Raw genomic sequence first — 19,708 nt, forward strand, 5'->3', positions numbered from 1 at the left:
CATGACAGTCCTTAACATGATTCATATTTTCGTGGTCAACAAGACAAGGTGGATTGGACTGCAAAAACGTGCATATGCAAACTACTCCCATATGCAAATGTGTGTTTCTTAATTTGCGAGTAGTTTGTTCGCACTAGGGTAATAAGGAATAATTTAAGCTTGGAGTGGTTGCAAATGGACACACCAACACTTGTAAAGATTGAGTCTGAATAAGCAATTGTAGTTTACCTTTTTATTTTCACAAAACAACCCCACGATTTACAATGGATTATAGTAAGACCTCAAGAGGACAGACCTACCTCGAGGCTCAGTATAGACTACAAACACGCTGCAGAGTCGCAACATTCAACCACAATTCACTTTGCGTTTCCATTCTCTATGTAAAACAATTTGGTCTCGAAACTAAATTTTAATTAAAATGCTGTCAAATTATTATTTTTTGCTTTGCCCACAAAGACGACCATAGTTACCTTTCTGAAGAGGTGTGTTTTTGCCACACCTCTGTTTCTGAAGAAGTGTGTTTTTGCCAAAGTAACGGTTAGGGATGAAGCCTAGTGCACCAGTAAATAAAGGATTTCCCTGCGCACTATGCATTCAAATACTTTGAATGGGGCTTTGAGAAGGTGTATCCTAATCACCTCCCCTACACTGACAGCACTGAGACTGTTAACCTTGTGCTACTTGATATGGCAACTGGGTTTATCCAAGGCGATGGTAACACGAGTAACCAAGAGGACTCCAAGTTGAAGAGGAAAACATATTGCACTTAGTCGCTATAAGCATTTCATTAGACATTGTCAGATTACATTTAGCAAAACACCTTTTAGTTTTTCAGTCTAAATTAGTTGTCCAGATTATTTCTAACAAATAATTTGTTTCACTGATTAAGAATGTCCTATAATTTCTTTTTCAATAGTCTATTAACTTTTTGCCTGTGCAATGCATAAGGTTGAGCTTTGGTAAAAGTATATACACTTATAATATAATCAAAAAAAGTCTGTACAGTAGAAGAGTATTTTACAGGAATTCCCATACACATGTAAATAAAAAATTCATGCGTACCAAAAAAAATCTAAAACGCACAATTCTTGGCTGGCTGGTACTAGGATTTGTTTGAACAGTATTGCAACACATCAAACGGCGGCCACTGCGGTGGTGTCCACTTTAATAATGTTTGTATCTCTCCGATTTTCTGATTCTATCAAGAGACCTTTGCATGACTTGGTTTGCATGAAACCAAGATGGCCTGCTCCTCTCTCACCCACAACCGGCCTCTTCCCCCCCCCCCCTCTCTTAACAGCTGGTGTCTAGCAATTGCTTGGAGGCTGCTGGGTTTTTGGTCTCTGCTTGGACGACCTTCTTGCCCTGTTCCTGGCTGATGCCGAACACGTCCCAGCGCTCCGAGAGCAGGCCCTTATTGAAGATGAGGGATGCCAGGTAGGAGAAGAACAGGATGGACACAATGGTTGTCAACATGATGGTGGTGCGGAAGGGGAAGAACTGGGTGAGCCGTCCTTCGGCGTCTAGACGGCAGCCGGGGTAATGGATGAGGGGCGGTAGATTGATGAGGGGCTCGCCGCTCATGAACCTCAGGACCATGCCGGAGAAGAAGCCCACTGTGGCACCGTAACCATTGGAGATCTTGAAGAAGAGTACGCAGACCAGCTGAGGGAACATGATGGTGTAGGACATGTCCACGCCAACCAGCCAGAACACCAGCACACTGTTGTCCAGGAAGGTGAGGGCCGTGCCGGCCAGTCCCACCACCACCACCGAGATACGGATCACCCACTGCATCTCCCTGTCTGAAGCCTTGGGGGGGGGGGGGGGGGGGGGGTTGAAGAAAGGGATGTATAGCGATACAGGGATGCAAGGGGGAAAACGTGTTGAGAACTGAGAGAATCGTGACAAAGCATAACAAAGAGTTAATTCGTTTAATGTAGTCTGTTTTATGAAGTTTCTGATCACTGTTTATATAAACAGTACAACTGCCCGTATTTAGGCCTCAATCTGAAAGGCCAGTAACAATATAATCTTTGTAGTCACAGTGAAAACTAGTTATGCCCCAGTAACATTAAATCCATATGGTGACAAACTATTCTCAACATGAGTTGAAACAGGCTTGAGAACATTCTGCCATTGTTTAACGCCTCCCTGGTTGTCATGTTGAACATTCCTAGGAGGCATGGCAGAAACAACATAGGAGCTCAAAAGCTACTTTGTTTTCCCAAGCCAGTAGTGTGTGTGTGGGGGATGGGAGGGGGTATATACAGTATAATCATCTGGTCAGAGGGTAAATATCATCTACCTACCCACACAAGTCGGCCTTTAGAAAGTGTCGACCAATAAATGTGTCCTTGTTTTCAGTAGAAAAGTGTCCTTCTTTTGGTGATGTTGTGTTGTTAGGGCAATGTAGTTAAATTCTGGTGTTGTTGTTGTGGTGTAACATTGTGTCAAAACTTAGGTTGGGCTCAGGTTTCAATAATGCTGCTATGACATTTCAATGACATTGCACTGAGGTCTAAAAATGACATTGCTTCAAGATTCTCGTGCTCACCTGTTTCCTACAGATGTTCTTGTAGATGTTGGAGGAGAACATGGAAGCCGAGGAGAGGAGGGCAGAGTCCATGGATGACATCACGGCGGCTGCGACAGCCCCGATGCCGATGATGGAGATGTAGTGAGGGGTGAGGTGGTGAAGGGCGAGGGGCAGGATGGAGCCGGCCTGGCCGCGCTCATATGGTGTGGGTAAACCATACGCTGTCATATTCCAGTCTGGGGAGCAGAAAATGGGTTATTTAGTTTGTCGGTTTGTTTGTGGAGTACTTAAAACATTTGAAAATGTTTCCACATTGTTTGCATTTAGCAGACACTTTTATCCACTGCGACTTACAAATAGTGCATATAGAAAGTACAGAAGAAGACCGAGGATCAGAAGTGCAGAGTTCTAACAGGATTAGCTGGTGACAGTCAGGGAACCGTCTTTATTTACAAGCCACTTCGCAAAGTAACCACCTCTCGGCTACCAGGCAAAGTGAAGAAAAAAGAAAACTACAGGGCAACAATAACATCTCATTTACAGAAGTGCATAGCACAGTGCAACATCAAACACTTCCATGGGTGCAGTCTCTTGTCAGACAGTGGGACAACAGGATCTCAAACATAACATGCAAAGAAGGGACCAATTTGCAGGTATCACAAAAAGTAGCAAAAGCTTATTTCAGTTTCCTTTTGCTCCTGGTCGCTATATGAGCCTCCGTCAGTGTATTACTCTGCCTGGGAAAGCCTGTTCTGCGTGTTCAGTGGGTTTCATGCACACATTTGATTCTCAAATCTCTCATATGATCATTTGTGCTTCCTCGTGTAGCAAAGTCAACCGTACCACACATAGCCGACACCCTGTCACAACCATCTCACCCATCCACACCAGTCACCACACTCCGCTTGTGAAGCCCTCTTATGTCCAATGAAGCTTGCTTGAGACATTACATTTACATTTACATTTTAGTCATTTAGCAGACGCTCTTATCCAGAGCGACTTACAGTAAGTACAGGGACATTCCCCCCGAGGCAAGTAGGGTGAAGTGCCTTGCCGGGAATCGACCCAGCAACCTTCTGATTACTAGCTCGATTCCCTAACCGAGACAACACGTCTCCATAAACTATTTGTCTTCTCTGTTTGTTGCGGGAATTTAAACAAAGAACATACCTTGTCAGAACCTTAAGGCAAAAGTTCTTCATGACTTCATCTTTATAACAACAAGAGTAGAAGGTGGAGATTTATGAGAGGAATAGGTGTGATGTTTGCCACTTTGTTTTAATGTTGTGTTTACTGTAATTTTTATTCTAGTAACTCTTTCTCCTTGAAAGATAACAAAGTCATCCTTGGTGTCTATATTAAGCTAACATTATAAAACAATCCTTCAACTATATTTTGTTACTGTACAAAGATGTCCAGAACAATTATTGAACACTTATGAACCAGCCAGAAACCAGTTCACACCTTTGGTAGGTGTGAATAAAAGAGGGGGGAGTTGAGAATCCAGCTTTCCCCAATCAACTGACTTCAGAGACAGGACTCCTCCTAACTCTGAACTGTATGAAACTCTTGAGATGACAATCTATCTCTGAGTCAAGTGATACCAACGATGGCGTGGTAAACGCTGTCAGGATTGTCATTCCACAGGATCTCACCAAGCTTCTCCTGGGATTCAACAAGATTAGGGATTGCAACACTACCTGAACAATTCTGCGGAAAAAGTACCCAAACCGCAATTCGAATTGCGACCCGACTGAAATCACGCAGACTAAGTCTCATGATCCCTGCATCAAAGCAGGGTTTGCTTTGATGCTTCGACTTACAATATTCTTCAAATGGGCCTCGCACACGAACAGCCCTCAACCTCACGTGTGTTCTGGTATGAGTGGTTCACCTGTGGATGCAGCCACAGCCCCCACAAGGATGGAAGGGATGCCCAGCACCAGGCAGAAGGCGGAGGAGGCAAAGCAGGTGACCTGGGCCTGGGTGTAGGAGGAGGCCGACAGGATCCTCTGGTAGAATGCCTGGTAGGCCAGACCACCGAGAGCCTGGGGAGAAACAATGGACTCAGGGATGGGAGAGGTCATGAACTATTATGAAGTGTGTTTATGTGGGTGCGAGTAGATGTGTGAGGGGATACACGTGGGTCTAAGTGTGTGTGTGTGTGTGTGTAGCGACTTGTTTTTACTCACCAGTACCATGAAGTCATCAATCCACTTGCCGGCATCTTGGGCTTCCAGCTTGCCAACCCAGGGAGCCTGGAAGGTTGCGTTAAAGGCCGTCAGGGAGATATCCAGCGAGTTGGGACTGGTCAGCAGGAAAGGAACACACACCCACTGCAAGAGGGCAAAGTTGACAGAACATAAAATGTATAAATAAACCTGACCTTTTTTCCCCCAGACGGTACGTGGAAAGCTTCATTTCCTGTTTCTAGATCTCGTTCCAAGAAAGTCTGGTTCAAATCTTTATCGGTACTCACCAGGCTGACAAAGATGAGGATAAGCTGGATGACGTCGGTGTAGGCTACAGAGTAGAGGCCTCCCAGCAGGGTGTAGATGATGGCCACCACGGATGAGATGCAGATTGAGTAGACATAGTGGAGGTCTAGGATCACGCTCAGGGTCCCACCTGGAAACACACGCAGCACAGCACTAAGTACAGCCCGACATGGTGTATGATTGTATATGTCAGAGTTGTCTATATTAGGATAGCAGTTTCATTAAGTTATAGAATTGATGGTCAGTTAGTTGATTGGGAGTTTTTGATAGTCAGTTTTTTGTGGCTTTATCACTGAAATTAAAGTAGTTTTTCAAAAACTCACAAGAGTAATTTGTTGGTCTTAGACCAAGAGCAATGTATGCAAGAATAAGACAAGGAAACAAAACAGAAATATATTTGAAAATAAAAATTAACAATAAAGAAAAGTAAGGCATACAGCAGTCTATTGGTTGTGAGATTCAAGAATTCCCACTGTCTCTCGAAGATGCATGATCATCATCATCATCATCATCATCATGAAGAAATGATCTCTTTAGAAAAACTATAAAGACACAAAAATAGTCAACAGAAATCTATTAATAAAGACAAATCTGAGAAAACAATAAAGCAAACAAAAACAAAATTATTAAAGCAAAAAAAAAAGATCTGTGTGTTACTCAAACAAGCAAAGCATCTCTACCTGACGAGTCTTCCTCAATGCCAGGGTCTCCCCAGCCGTGATGCAGCCACACCAAAACAATGCCCTTAAACAGAAGAGTGTCAAATCGGCACCATCGCTGACCACTGTTTCAGTCTGACTGTGACCTTTGACCTCCCCTGGCCTTCACTGTGACACCCTGAGATTTTGGTGTTTGCCAGGTATGGATTTAGATCCTTTCCGACTACTCAAATCACTCACACACGCACACACAGATGTACAAAGACAGGTACAGTTTTTAGATGGGCCCATTCAATTTCAAGTTAAGTCTAGTGAAAAATACAGCCATGCCCCAATCATTTACGGATAGCTCAATTATTATCATCTGCAGATGTTCTGTAAGGGTTAATCCACATAGGTGTAGGCTGCGTTCTTGTGCGATATTATCAATGCTAGAAAACAGCCCTATCTCTATGGGTTTAACTTCACTGAGCCGTGCAGGGCTGTACCAGGCCAGGATAGACCTCGCTGGGCTAAATATAGGTGAGAGAAGGAATACCAGTTAAAGGACTCCGGGGCTAAATAGAGAACGATGGCTACATATCTGAAAAATACCTCACTCTGTTTTTAGCTCCCTTGTTTATTCCCTGCATGCAGTGGCTGGACTTATGCAGGCACACAAGTGCACGTACACACACATAATTTGCGACCCGCAACCTAATTGGGTGATATTGGTTTCACATGGCCAGTATGTACACACACACACACACACACAAATTAAGATACACTCACACCATCATCCAGAAATTACAGGCTCACCAAAACACAAACAGTCTCTTAGCAAAGGCAGGTCTCTTTGTAACTTGTCTTCACCTCCTTCTTTGGGGGTCAACCGTAATTACAGCAGCTAGGGGTGTAGTGTAGTGAAAACATCCCACACTGGTCGAATAAAGTTTAAAAAAAACACCCTTAGTTACACGTCTGTTGTGAGGTGAGAGTGACCAGACCTGTTTTAGTAATCCACCCCAACATTACCATGGGTACATAGGATCAAGTCTGGCCAGGACGGGGACGCTTGATTTAAAGTTGTGTTGTCTTTCATTTTGAGAGCCTTACTGCTTTGACACACTGAATAGAAAACAAACTCACTCTCGACACCAGAAACTTGATACATTTTTGATCACCTTTAGAAACAGCACTGGAACAGAGAACATTGTTAAAACACACACACAAACAGACAGACAGACACACACCCAAACCACAACAACTCTGATAGACACTTATAAAAAACTTTGGCTGCATGTGCTCAAGTAGAATGCAGCATTGTTGCAGTTAATCACCCATAAAAAAATACAATGTTTGAGTTGGGCACCATGTCATTGTTACTCAATCCAGTTTGGACACAGTCATTTCAATGTAAGGTCATCCATTGTTATGTACATGTACTAGAAGGACACATTCATCTTTTCTCCTTTTTGATTAATAGGCGATTTAATGCTTGAGGAGAAATAGAACAAAACCCCAAAAATGGGAGCTTGTGTGAGCGTGAGCACATCCATGTGCTAATGCGTGTTGTTTTGCGCATGCAAGCGTCTGAGTGTGGGACCCTGCTTGGGCTCCTTACCGAGGCTGACGAGCGTGCGGGCCACCCACAGGACATCGGCCACCAGCGCAGGAAGGATCAGGGCGCTGCTCAGGACGTTGCCATATTTCTGCTGGAACGGGTCCATCATGGTGATATATCGATTCTCTCTCATGGGCTTGGCGAAGAAGAAACCGCCTGGTAGGAGGGGAAAAGGATGAAAGGAAGAATGAAGAAAAGAGAAGGGATAATAAACAGATGGTACTCTCCCTGAGTAAATAACACGCATCTTCCTCGGGTGCTGAAACGACCAGTAAAGATGATATAAAGGTTCTGTCCGCAACAGAGCCTGGGATCTGACCTTGCGTACACGCATTCCTGCAGGGCCTTTAAACACGCTGGCCAGGTGACCTTACCACATCAACAGGCCTCGTTTGTGTCAATGGGTTAAATCAGCAAGAGGAAGTGGATACGTGGGGGATCACGTACAAGTGAACTAAATATACTGATATGTAGGTATATATATACACACACGCGTGTATGTGGCCGAGGTCAGCTTTGTCCCTCTGATGTCATGGTGGGGGGCTAAGATGGCCATACTCACCCAGGAAGAAGGTGAGGACGTATGGCACAGGCATTAGAGCCCAGACCAGACCCAAGGTAGGGTTATACACTGCCTCAGCTATGCCGAGGATGAAGCCTCCGCCCACCCAGGTGGCTGCAGTGAGGACACAAAGAGAAAGAGAGAGAGAGAGGGGCAGAGAAGAAAAGAGAATAGAGAGAGAGAAACACGTTACCACAGAGAAACACCAAACAGAAATCTGATATGGAATATGTTCCTCCATTTAATGATAGACAGGTGGGTCACAGGGTTTAGCTATGTTCAGACTCTGGGAGGGGGGGGGCTGTTGGCATTGGCTAGCAGATGGTCTGGCTGCAATGTCACTGCAGTTTTACGTCATTCCACTCTCATTTACTGAAGCCTGATAGGACAGCCTATTCTCAAAAAAATCCACAGTGAATACAATCTATATTGTATCATTGACATTGTATAAATACATCAAATATCAATAGAAAATGCAATGAGAAGCTTCAGTAAAATCCGACGTTATTGGAAGACACCTCAGTGAGATCCTCTGCTCACCAGTGAGCGTGAAGATCCCGACCAGCAGGTTGATGTTGCGTCCAGCGAGCAGCGTGATCTCCATCCCGTCCCCCGTACACTTCCTCTCCTCCTTCTTGGAGCGCATGGAGGCCCAGATGCCGGTTCCCAAGATGAGAACGTAAAACCCAGCCATGACGATGATGCCCGGAATGTTTAGAGCCATTTTCTCCGCGAAAAACCTTCAGTAGTTTACGTTAGAGAGGGAGTGTAGGGAAGGGCAGGAAAGGAGAGGGAAGAAAGGAAAGCAAGGGGGGAAGGTAGTGGAGGGGTAGATGAGGAGATGGTGGTAGAGAGAGGAGGAAAGGAGGGTTCATTAGGTGTTGAAAAGGGAAAGACAAATCAAAACATGAGACAAAGTTTGTGTTTGCGTTTCCAATATAGGGTTTAATTTATGAACTACACAATCAACACTTAATATACTGTATTAGCGGAGGATGATGACAAGACTAAACAATGGCTGTTTATCAATCCGAAAGAACGCTAAGAACGTACTTGCGTTCTTGAGAAGAACATCCTCGCGGGAACAGTCTTTTAAGATTTGAGATGCGCATGTTCTTGCAATGACTTCTGGGAAATAAGATGCGTTCTCGCTGACCAAGTCACCATCCGATGCATCCTCGATTAAAGGGGCGAATCAAGAACATTTCCGGGTATTTTTGGTGTTCTTGGTGACTTGTGTTCTTTGGATTGGAACCGTACTTGGGCAATGAAAGATGACGTTGAACGAGTTCGCAAGAACACAAGAACGGAGACGTTGATTAATAAACAGCCATTGTGAAATTGTGGGGGTGGTTCGCGAAATAAATGGCAGGAAGTGATGTCAGTGGGCAATGGCGAGAAGAGAAGGACATGGTCAAAGTAAACACCTATTTTTAAAAGGAGAGGAGGATGGGGGAAGAAGGAAAGAGAAGATGCAAAAAAAGGTGCTCCTCTGATACCCATACTCTGCTCAGCAGAGGGGATGAAGGGGAGGTGGAGTAGAGGCGGAGGAGAGAAGGGGTGCAAAGGGTTGAGTGGGGAGAGGTAGGTCTCACCAGACGCTGAGGAGCGTTGACAAAATGGCAGCAGCTGCCCCCTCTTCAGTGTGGTGATGGGTCCCGAGGATCGCACCCAAAACTTTAGTGGGCCAGCAGACCAACTCAGAGCTATGTTAGTGTGTGCGTGCAAGTGTGAAAGTATATGGCCATTGAAAAGTGTATCAGTTACATCCAAGACTGTATTGGGGAAGTATAATGGCCAAACAAACAAACAAACATAAGTGTGCTAAAAATGCCAGTTTTGCGTTGCTTGATTCACCTCATTCATTGGTATCTACTCAATATCAACCACAACCACTGCATTTAAAACACTGTGCTTGATAAATCAGGAAAGGATCACAGTAAGGCAGTTTCTTTCAAATGATGGGTATATTGCACAAGCTTCCCACTCTACAGGAAAATAATTCACCTAAAGTCATTTAAAGACAAAAAATGATTGTGGATACAGTAAAAAGTGTAAGAAGTGAAGACCAATGACAACTGAATGTGAAAATGTGTAAAGAACCCATCTGAACTGTGAAGGGTCCAGAAAAAGAGAAGGGGTTGAACTCATAAGAGAGGAGGGTTTTTTGTGTGTGTACTGTTTGCATTTCTGCACATGTGTACAATATGTAGGAGTCAGGTGGCTGAGCGGTTAGGGAAGCGGGCTAGTAATCTGAAGGTTGCCAGTTCGATTCCCGGCTGTGCAAAATGACGTTGTGTCCTTGGGCAAGGCACTTCACCCTACTTGCCTCGGGGAGAATGTACTTACTGTAAGTCGCTCTGGATAAGAGCGTCTGCTAAATGACTAAATCTAAATCTAAAATTTAATATGTGAGAAAAAGGGTGTGTGTTTGGGGGCTGGGCTAAGTCTGAACAAGGTCTCATGTACTCCTGGCATGTACGGTCACGTGTATGTGACTGTGGTGTGCATAGCATAGAGTTTGCCGAAACCTTCTAGACCAGAAATCCCCATTACTCCTATAACAAATAGTGTTAATTCCAGTTGGTCCCTTTACCAACTAGTTGGGGACTTATGATTGCACAAAACTGAAGGGAACGCAACAGAGCTTCTCCTGGACCCACCAGAATCATGCAGAGACAGAGAATAAATAGTCTAAAATAAGTACTATAGTCTCACTGACCATAGTAGTGAGTTCAATGCACAATTGTGAAGAATCAGATGTTAACATAAAGCTAAGTAAAGAAAGTGCTCTTTAGCCACAACAAAAGGGCTTTTGTTTACTGTAAAGGCACAGTCTTTAGGGGAGTGACGGGTTTGTTCGACGACTTTTGGGAAGGGTTGGAGGCGGTATCAATGAGTCAGGGACATATACACACACATGTCCACACACGAAGGAACATACAAACATGAAGAAACATGCCTCTTTACATAAGCCTCTTTACACAAGATAAACACTTCCTGTCATTTCACTTCCTGACATTTCACCACTGATGGTGGGCGCTTTGCTCACTTCTCGACATGCCAGGGCTTTTCACGTCATACAGCTGTATGTGCACACACTTGCACACACACACTCTATCCGATGTGCCCAGGGCCAGCAGCTCGTCTTTTCATTAACACTTCCTCGGTGAATATTCACACTCTCAGGTTCCACCAGTCTAAATGTATCTTTTCACTTGCAAGGTGCCTGGACAGTTTTGGTTGACTGCCAGGCATTAGAGTAGCCTGGAACTCCTTGGCCACTGTGTTTATCCCAGAACATCGAACCAAAATGGATGCCAAAGACCATTCCTCAAACCAAAACAGTCCAGGACTTGTAATAGTTTGGTTGTAATGTTTGACATCTGGACAGGGAGAGCGAGCGGCTGTTGTCGTGTATGAATGAGGGGACTGTTAAACAACGGAATGTTCCTGAAAGCTAGAGCATCATGTCCTCAGGTTACCGACAATACAACAAAGCAATCCTAACGTTGTAACCGAAAATACATTATTTAACCTTGGACCCTGTAGGGTTCTCTTTCCAACTATTTTGTTGTTTGTTGTTCCAACTACTACTTGTTTTTGCTCTCTCTGACTCTCTATCACTCTATCACTGACTCTTTCATTCTAACTATGACTCTCTCTTTCAGTGACTCACACTGACTAGCACTCTTTCTCGGTCTTGACGCTGGTAGAACCTTGAAATGTTTATCTAACTTCTTTCCCCTTGTTTTCTTCTCTCCCCGGTATTTTGTGGAGGTGTTAAGACGTGCCAAAAGTTTTCCTAAAAATACAGAGGCACCTATGCAAAAGCCGTGGCCCCGCTTACGTGGAGGTGACAATAAAAGATTGAAGGTAAAACAATCCCATTTGTTATACGACAGTAGCAGAACTGCGATCCTTTTTTTCTCCCTCCTCCTCTCCCTCCTCCCCTCCCTCCTCCCCTCCCTCCTCCTCTCCCTCCTCCTCTCCCTCCTCCTCTCCTTCCTCCCCTCCCTCCTCCCCTCCCTCCTCCTCTCCCTCCTCCTCTCCCTCCTCCTCTCCTTCCTCCTCTCCCTCCTCCTCTCCCTCCTCCCCTCCCTCCTCCTCTCCCTCCTCCTTCTAGACTGTTTACTCAGAAAACTGACCATCCGCAAAGTCTTACCATGTCAACATGCCCCCCCCCTTAGACTGAGAGCTCCACTGTCTGGAGCTCTCAGTCTCAGCTCACTGTCTATCTGGTATGTTGGAATCAGTTCTCAGAACTCTGTAATTGCCCACCAGTGATCCTTTATCATGTTAGCTCTTGATTTATAAAGCAACATGAGAAAGACAACATCAGAGAGACAATATGAGAAATTGAACCATTACATTTCAACATACCCTAGTCACGTTTGTGGAAAAACAAGAAGTGAGTGACTACAATGTACGAGGGCCTCAATGTTCTTGACAGCCTTGTGTTGGCTGTCACAGAGTGAGTAAGAGAGAGAGAGAGCACTCTTGCCATGATAGTGGAAAAAAACAAGTATGCGCTCGACAACCTACAGCACCTCCAACTCCTCCGCTATCGCCCCCCCCGAGTGCGAATTATACAATGACAATCGGCGGGGATTAACTTCTTCTCCAGGGCGAAAAGTAATATTTACGATTACAGGTAAGAACTGTTTTAAACTCATTTTGGGGGGGTCCAAGTCTTAATAAGGGGGGTCAACCCCCCCAAAGGCCCCCCCGTAATTCGAACCCTGCCCCCCCCCCCCCACACACACACACACACTTTTTATTTGTTTGTGCAACTGGCAAGGCATCTAGACATCCCCTCAATCATCTTCGGCCTCTATCTGAAATGCTTTGCATAGGAGCCCAGTTTAACACTCAGTTGTGCCAAACCCTAGTTGGAAAACCTCCACACCAGTCCCATCCCTACCTATCCACCCCCCACCTCCAGTCTAACTGTACCTATGTGGAAAAGTACGTAGTATTGTAGTACGTAAAAACATCTACGTAGTACGTAGATGTTTTTTTAAATAATAGCTTTCAAAACTAAATACTAAAATCTGTCACTCATTCACACTCACTTATTTTACCTCTCCCACAGAACCTATTAATGTATAATTGCACAAACAATACCCTCTGTAGAAGGCATGTGACTTGACTAGGACTGCAACTAGTCGACAAAGAACACAGTGTACCTTCAAGCTGATCTCAACTGATATCACGTCAAAATCCAGTCGGCCATATGTATAGGGACGTATATCAGTCTGAAACTATCTCTTATCACTTAGTCTGCTCATGTACAGCTGTTTGTGGGCGGGGGAGGCTAAGGCAACCTAATTATGTTTACTGATAAACAACATGGGAGAAACCTTACTGAAAAAGAGAGAGAGAGGTACAGCGTGAGAGAAAGAAAAGGAGGAAAACAGAGATGTTGCCTACCATATTTGATGTACCATGAAGTTGTTCCTTGATCTGAATAGAATTGTTTTTATTGCCAAGTAAGTTTAAACAAACACAGAATTTACTGTGGCAGGAAGGTGCATACAATAAACATATATGGATCTTAATTTTTTTTTAAGTTTCAAAAAGTTTAATGTATAAATAGATTTATTTAAAGTCCAATACTAAGCTAAACAACATAATAAAGAGCTAAACAATGTGAGATATAAAATAGTTGGCACGCATCCTCCCACTATGTCAACATTGTGGTCAAAAGCAATGACAGCTCACATCAAGAGCATGTTGCTATCAAGTACAATAACATAATTAATGACAATAGCACCTCTTGCAACCATCGAGAAGACACAGTAAAACAAACATCAAGATTACTCATCCCCACATTGTGGAGCAAGACCAACTTGTTTCTCTTACAATGGAAAATGGCTTGTTTTTGACAGTTGCAGAACACTTTTACAGAAACAAAAATGTCTCATTGAGGACCACCAGCATCTGTGGCTAAATGTGGGAACGGACAAGTGGTCTATTCTGAGTCAAGCATGCACCATCACTTGGTGCCCTTTAGCAACTCATTTGAATATATAACCGACAGCAAAGGGCTTAGTCGGAGAATAGCTTACTTTATTTCCTAAACAGAAAAGAGCCAGAGCAGTTTGGGCTTGAATCCCTATCGTCACGAAAATTACGTAACAATGTACACAATCTTTCAGCATACTTTTTTTCTTCAACCTGGCGCTATACTCTCACATAGGCTACACAGTCTATGCATACTGCTATTAAGATACTGTGAAGGCAGACAATGTGAGCAGACGCAGGTTAAACAAACGGTCTCATAAAGCATTTATATGAGGCAATCAACCATTCCTGTATTCAAACACAGGATTTCAAATTGGGACATCAACATGTTGGCCGCTTCCATCGAAGGCTACCTCGTCAGGATAAGCTATACTCAATAAAATAAATTATGCTTCTAAAGCTTGAATGTATGTTAGGCTATCAGATTTCAAATTGACGTGCCAAAAGTGACGAATAAACTGAGCATAATTTTTAGGCATTTTCATAAATAATAATTCCTACAATTGTACAGTCCACACGCGTGCGGACACAGACATAAGTACGATAAAGCATTTCATAGTAAACTATACACTGCACCGCAAATCATTGTTTCCTACCAGGGAATTAACAGAAAATCTAAAGAGGTCAGAAATGATACATACCGAACGTAATGCGTGTGTAAGCTTGTCCAATAGTGATGCTGGAGTGTGAAGGGTATCGTGAGAGAAAGGATCAGAACAGACGGTCCAACAGTATAAGACAGATGCTGTGTAACGGTGGACGGTCCCAAACTTTCTCAACACAGAGAGATTATGTAAAACTAAATAAGAAAAGAAGAAACGTCCTGAACATTAAGAATGTAAAGATTGTAGAGTAGAATCAAATTAAAAGATGTAGGTCTAGGATGTCCCTTCAGGAAGCTTGGAACAACTTAGAACGATTCTGTGCCATCCCCTGCCCTCCTTTAAAAACTCCAGGGGGGGTGGCACAAAAAGCACGAGGCTATATTATCTGAGACCCAATTGGTTGATTCAGAAACGCTAACTGATGCCTGTCTTTCTTGTTTTCGCTCAGCTCCTTTAGAGTACTAGCTGCACTTCACTCACTTCATCTCCCTCGACCTCTCCTCACTAACTAAGTAGGTGTGTGTATTGCATTGTTAATGGTCCTTAAGCATTATTCCTATACATTACATTTTGTCTTCCCTTTTGCTGTGTCAGTAGAGCAGCCCATGTTAAACAGACATGTTCCAGAGATGTCTCTGTCTTTAAGGTGCCCTTTCTTGTTCATAAGACTATCTTGTGTGTGTGCATGCATGTGTAAGTGAGTGTGTCCATGAATGTGCATGCATGCGCTTGTATTAGAGGGGCAGGGGTGCCCACGCGCTCTGCATGCCGACCCTGTTGACTGCCACTCCACCCTCTCCCTGTTTTGCCCCCTCTACAGTTTTTTTCTTTTACTTGCTCTCTCTTTCTCTCTCTTTCTCTCTCTCCACCCCATCTTGATATTTACCAAATCATTCACCATTTAAAAAGTGTATCTACTGATGTCAATCCAAATCTAGCCAGAGATAATGAAGTACTTAGACAGCGCTGACATGCGTATTTAAAAAGCTGGAGCTTGGAACAAAAGCTCCAAAGCACATCGTCCTGTCTGTCTCATATGTCGGCCCCTCTGTCCATTTGTGCTATTCCTATCATATCTAGTCTCCCTGGCGACAGTGTCCAAAATATAAACACGGTAAGCCGGTGGGCATTTGGCTGAGTGGAAATAGTTCTCTCTGACTGGTTGGGCTACATCAGTGGGAGTTTCTGTAGTCTTGTATGGAAGATTATTCCTCAAAATGATTTCATCACAGTTCTTAACTCTCTTCAGGAATCTTTTGGTAATAGTACACAGGTTTGTACTGGTGCAACACACAACAAATCTCCTGCTGTCCCAACCCTTCCCTGAACCAGACCCATGAGAGGAGTGACTAACCACCCTCACTCTCCTGCACAGCATGCCCTTCCATCATCTGATACTCTATCCTGGATTCTCTGCTTGGGTACACCACCCATGCTCTAGTATTTACTGCAGTGTACGACCACTGATGTAAAAAGAAATTAGGACAGTGTTCTTCCCTTCATCCACCCTTTTATGAACAACCTTCCTCGCCCCCCCAACACACGCACGTGCACGTACACACACTTCAGTTAGCCCCCCACCTTCATCTCCTAACATAACAGTGGCTCTGTGCGTCTGTGCCTCTGGCCTCTAAAGTGGCCCCCTCCAGTCTCTTAACACCCTTATACATTACAAACGACTGCCTGCTTTCTGCCTCCTACCATCCTGCAGCCCAAAACAACCAGAGAAAGTGCCCCCCCCCACACACACACACACACAACCTCACCCCCCGCCCCCTTCCCCAGAGAACACTGCATTAGGGGCCAACCTTTCTGTTGCTGGTCATCAAGCCACCAGTAAAGCTGTAACATGCTAATGTACCGCAATGGACACCTTCCATTTACACTTACTTGTGTTCATGTTTCAGGGTTAGTGGGGTGGACTGTGCTCCATCAGGGACTACAAAGGAAGAAATATCCGTGACGCTCAGCCTGCCACCTCTCTTTCCCACAAGCTTGACACCTACGCATGGTTAGAGGCGAGCAACACTGTCCCGTTGTTAAGACTAGCTGAGGACCTGCACGACAGAACTCTGTTCCTATCTGTAGCTGACGTGAGGAGAGCCCTGAGAAGAGAAAACCCACAGAAGTCACCGGGGTCTGATAGAATTCCAGACTGCCAGGTGTGCAGACCAGCTATCAAATGTTTTCACCTACATATTGAACCTCTCCCTGAACCAGTCGGCACTTCAAACAGACAACCACTGTCCCTATACCGAAGAAAACTTCCATCACCTGTCTGAATGACTACCACCCTGAAGCACTCCATCCTTATGAAGGGCTTCAAGCGGTCAGTCAGATCCCACATTTGCTCCTTCCTCCCCGACGCCTTGGACCCCCTTCGACTGACATACCATCCCAACTGATCTTCGGACGACGCCATCACCCTAACAGTTCACACCACCGTCTCCCACCTGGATGAGGGCGACACATAAGTGAGGATTCCGTTTATAGATACAGCTCAGCATTCAACACATTTGTGCGTGCCATGCTCAGGTCTCAACACCTCCCTTTGCAACTGGATGGACTTCCTGATAGGCAGACCCCAGGTGGTGAGAATGGAAAACCTCCCCTTCTCTGCAATGACCCCTAACACAGAGAGACCCTCAGGGGTGCATGACCTCTCCTGTAAGCTCTGTCCTCTCATGACAGTGTGGCCACGCCCAGCCCCAACGTCATCCTGAAGTTTGCAGACCACACCACCATCCTGGGCCTCATGCCCAACAATGATGAGACTGCCTACAGAGAGGAGGTCAATGTCTTGACAACGTGGTGCCAGGACAACAATGTCTGCGAGGCTAAGGAGATGCTAGTGGAGTTCAGGAAGTGTCGGGGGGTGGGGTCATTTTCCCATTCACACAGATTGAGCTGAAGAGAGCCTCCTGCTTCAAGTTTCTCTGTATGTTCATCATGATGACCTCGCCTGGTGCAGCCAATCAGATGTGGCATCAAATATTGCAGGGAGGTCATTCTTAACATTACCCACACTGCCTTTAAATTAAGATTTATTTTCTGTTTATGCTTATGCTTGCCGACAGGAATCTCACTATCCAGAATGATCTTGTGTAATGCTTTGTACATATGACAATATTTGGATTTGACTTGCCTTGGATGAGGTGAGCAAACTTATTAATACACGTTTTAAATGTAGGCTATAGGTAAAGACTGCCTTGAAATAATAATTCCCTTTTGGAGGATACCCTCTGACTCATAATCCAAGGACTAGGCCTATTTTTGTTCTTGGCCCCCACATAATTCATGACTAAGCCTATTAGGCTTTAGTTGGTGGACTCATACCAAATGCCATTGAGTCATGTGTTTTTGGGACACATTTACGATGCATGTGCTTCTGGAAAATGATCGCTCAAACCTGACCCCCAGGAGGGGGGGGGGGGTATTTTGGTTGTTCCAGTTGTTCCAGTTGGTCGGGGGGGGGGGTATTTTGTAATAACAGTTGAATTACACAGGTTATGACGAAGCTATGAAGATTGGGGACGTGACAGTGACCTACGTTATTGCCATAGCAATGCAGAGGATGCCACCAGCTTTAACACAGACATCCCAACCTGCAGAGACTCATTTCAGGGACGCAATCCGGACGCATGATGTACTCCCTCAACCAGCACGTACAACCCATATACGTACAATTATCACAAAGCTCGTTAAAGTAACAACACACCAGAGAAAACAGCAATAAAACTGTTTCCATCAAGCGGAAGCCTGTTCCATAAAATTAATTCACCGGATAAACCGAACTCAGTGACTAATTTCCAGTTAATTCGGTTCCATTAAACCAGTTCAGTTTAGTCCAAACTCAGATAGGCCTACTGGCAATTTAAATCAGAATCAGAATCATAATGGGTTTTATTCGCCATGAAAGTTTGCACAGACAACGAATTTGCTTTGGCAGGAGCGAAACTAACCAGGGGATAGGCTACTACGAAGCAGGATTTGGGGTAAGCGACGTACCTCTGTTTTTTCAGTGTCACGACGGTCGTTGACTTCTTGCAGGGTAGATCGCCACAGCAATTACTATGCTGCACACCTAACCTGCTTGGGGGCATGTTCCATAAAGCCTGATTAAAGTCCCAAACTGACATGAATGAACCCAACAAATAGGCCCTAGGTAAACTATAGACTACCTTTATTCTGCAATCTCATACAAACCTAGTCAAGTATATTTGAGGGGTTCACGTTACTTTTGTTGTCATTGATTGCCACCAGGCGGTGACATGATGTATTTTAACAAGCACGTCCACATTTTCCGGCTATCAGTGATTTGTACTGTGAACACAACAGAAGTAATATTGTAGAAAACCAGCAATAAATAAAATGTGATTGAATCTACTGACACCAAATGTCTGTAAACCCAATTAGAGACACTGTCTAGAAATATAATGTTAATTTCAATACGATTATTGGGTGGCCGGTTAGCTCAGTTGGTTAGAGCGTGGTGCTAATAACGCCAAGGTCGCGGGTTCGATACCCGTACTGGCCAAATTTTCTTTGCTTCAAACCCTGAGAAGGAGATAACGCGAATAAACTAAACGTGTTGTCTGGTTGAATATGATTTCGGTCCAAGAGTTCAATAAAATGTTTCGCATTATTTATGCGATTTATATTATATGTGTAACGTTTCTTAATTGCAGGCTGAGCTGATGGTCAAGGTCCACTTTTGCTACAAACATACAGGTTAAGCCTACACATTTTACCAACTGTCAGGCCGTTTATCCAAACTAGCAATTTCCCAATCTTTTTTTGTAGGCCTAAACTTTAATGGTAGAGTTGTGAGGTCTGCACATTTCCAGTGGGCCTACTGTAAAGTCTAAATAAACGGAAAGTTACATGAATCACTGCTTACAGACAACCCATAATGACAACCTCAGGTAGGCTAGCTTACTGCATTATAACGAAGGAAAATATATTGCATTTTGAGATCGTCTTAGAATTTTTTATTAAAATCATTTTTCAACAATACAACGTTTCTGGCAGGCATCCCAAATGTGTGTAAATTAACCCTTTATTGCACCAGATAAAATATCTGGTTCTATGGTGTAATGGTTAGCACTCTGGACTCTGAATCCAGCGATCCGAGTTCAAATCTCGGTAGGACCTGAACGTTTTTGAACTAGTCTGTGCGTTTCAAGTTCCTGTGGTTTCAATGGCTATGTTTAAA

At 44.2% G+C, this 19,708-nt stretch overlaps 1 protein-coding gene and 2 non-coding genes across 4 annotated transcripts; 2 read left to right on the top strand and 1 right to left on the bottom strand.

The window, feature by feature from the left end:
* Positions 1 to 217: 217 nt before the first annotated feature.
* LOC134033832 (high affinity choline transporter 1-like) lies at positions 218 to 14,795 on the bottom strand. Of its 2 annotated transcripts, none has more exons than XM_062478113.1 (9): positions 14,530 to 14,795; positions 8,402 to 8,601; positions 7,862 to 7,975; positions 7,300 to 7,455; positions 5,019 to 5,167; positions 4,732 to 4,875; positions 4,434 to 4,587; positions 2,558 to 2,775; positions 218 to 1,812 (listed from the first exon to the last, which is right to left on the bottom strand). In XM_062478113.1, the coding sequence occupies exons 2-9, from the start codon at positions 8,583 to 8,585 to the stop codon at positions 1,294 to 1,296; spliced, it is 1,638 nt and encodes a 545-aa protein (XP_062334097.1). In that variant the 5' UTR covers positions 8,586 to 8,601; positions 14,530 to 14,795; the 3' UTR covers positions 218 to 1,293. The 2 variants fall into 2 exon arrangements, with proteins under 2 accessions (XP_062334097.1, XP_062334098.1); XM_062478114.1 differs by lacking the exon at positions 14,530 to 14,795 and adding an exon at positions 9,457 to 9,603.
* A 4,161-nt stretch (positions 14,796 to 18,956) lies between these two features.
* On the top strand, positions 18,957 to 19,030 carry trnai-aau (transfer RNA isoleucine (anticodon AAU)). The gene has a single exon. It is a non-coding gene; the product is annotated as a tRNA-Ile (tRNA).
* A 545-nt stretch (positions 19,031 to 19,575) lies between these two features.
* On the top strand, positions 19,576 to 19,647 carry trnaq-cug (transfer RNA glutamine (anticodon CUG)). The gene has a single exon. It is a non-coding gene; the product is annotated as a tRNA-Gln (tRNA).
* Positions 19,648 to 19,708: the final 61 nt, after the last annotated feature.

This window comes from Osmerus eperlanus, chromosome 14, assembly GCF_963692335.1.
Source record: "Osmerus eperlanus chromosome 14, fOsmEpe2.1, whole genome shotgun sequence".
Classification (NCBI taxonomy): domain Eukaryota; kingdom Metazoa; phylum Chordata; class Actinopteri; order Osmeriformes; family Osmeridae; genus Osmerus; species Osmerus eperlanus.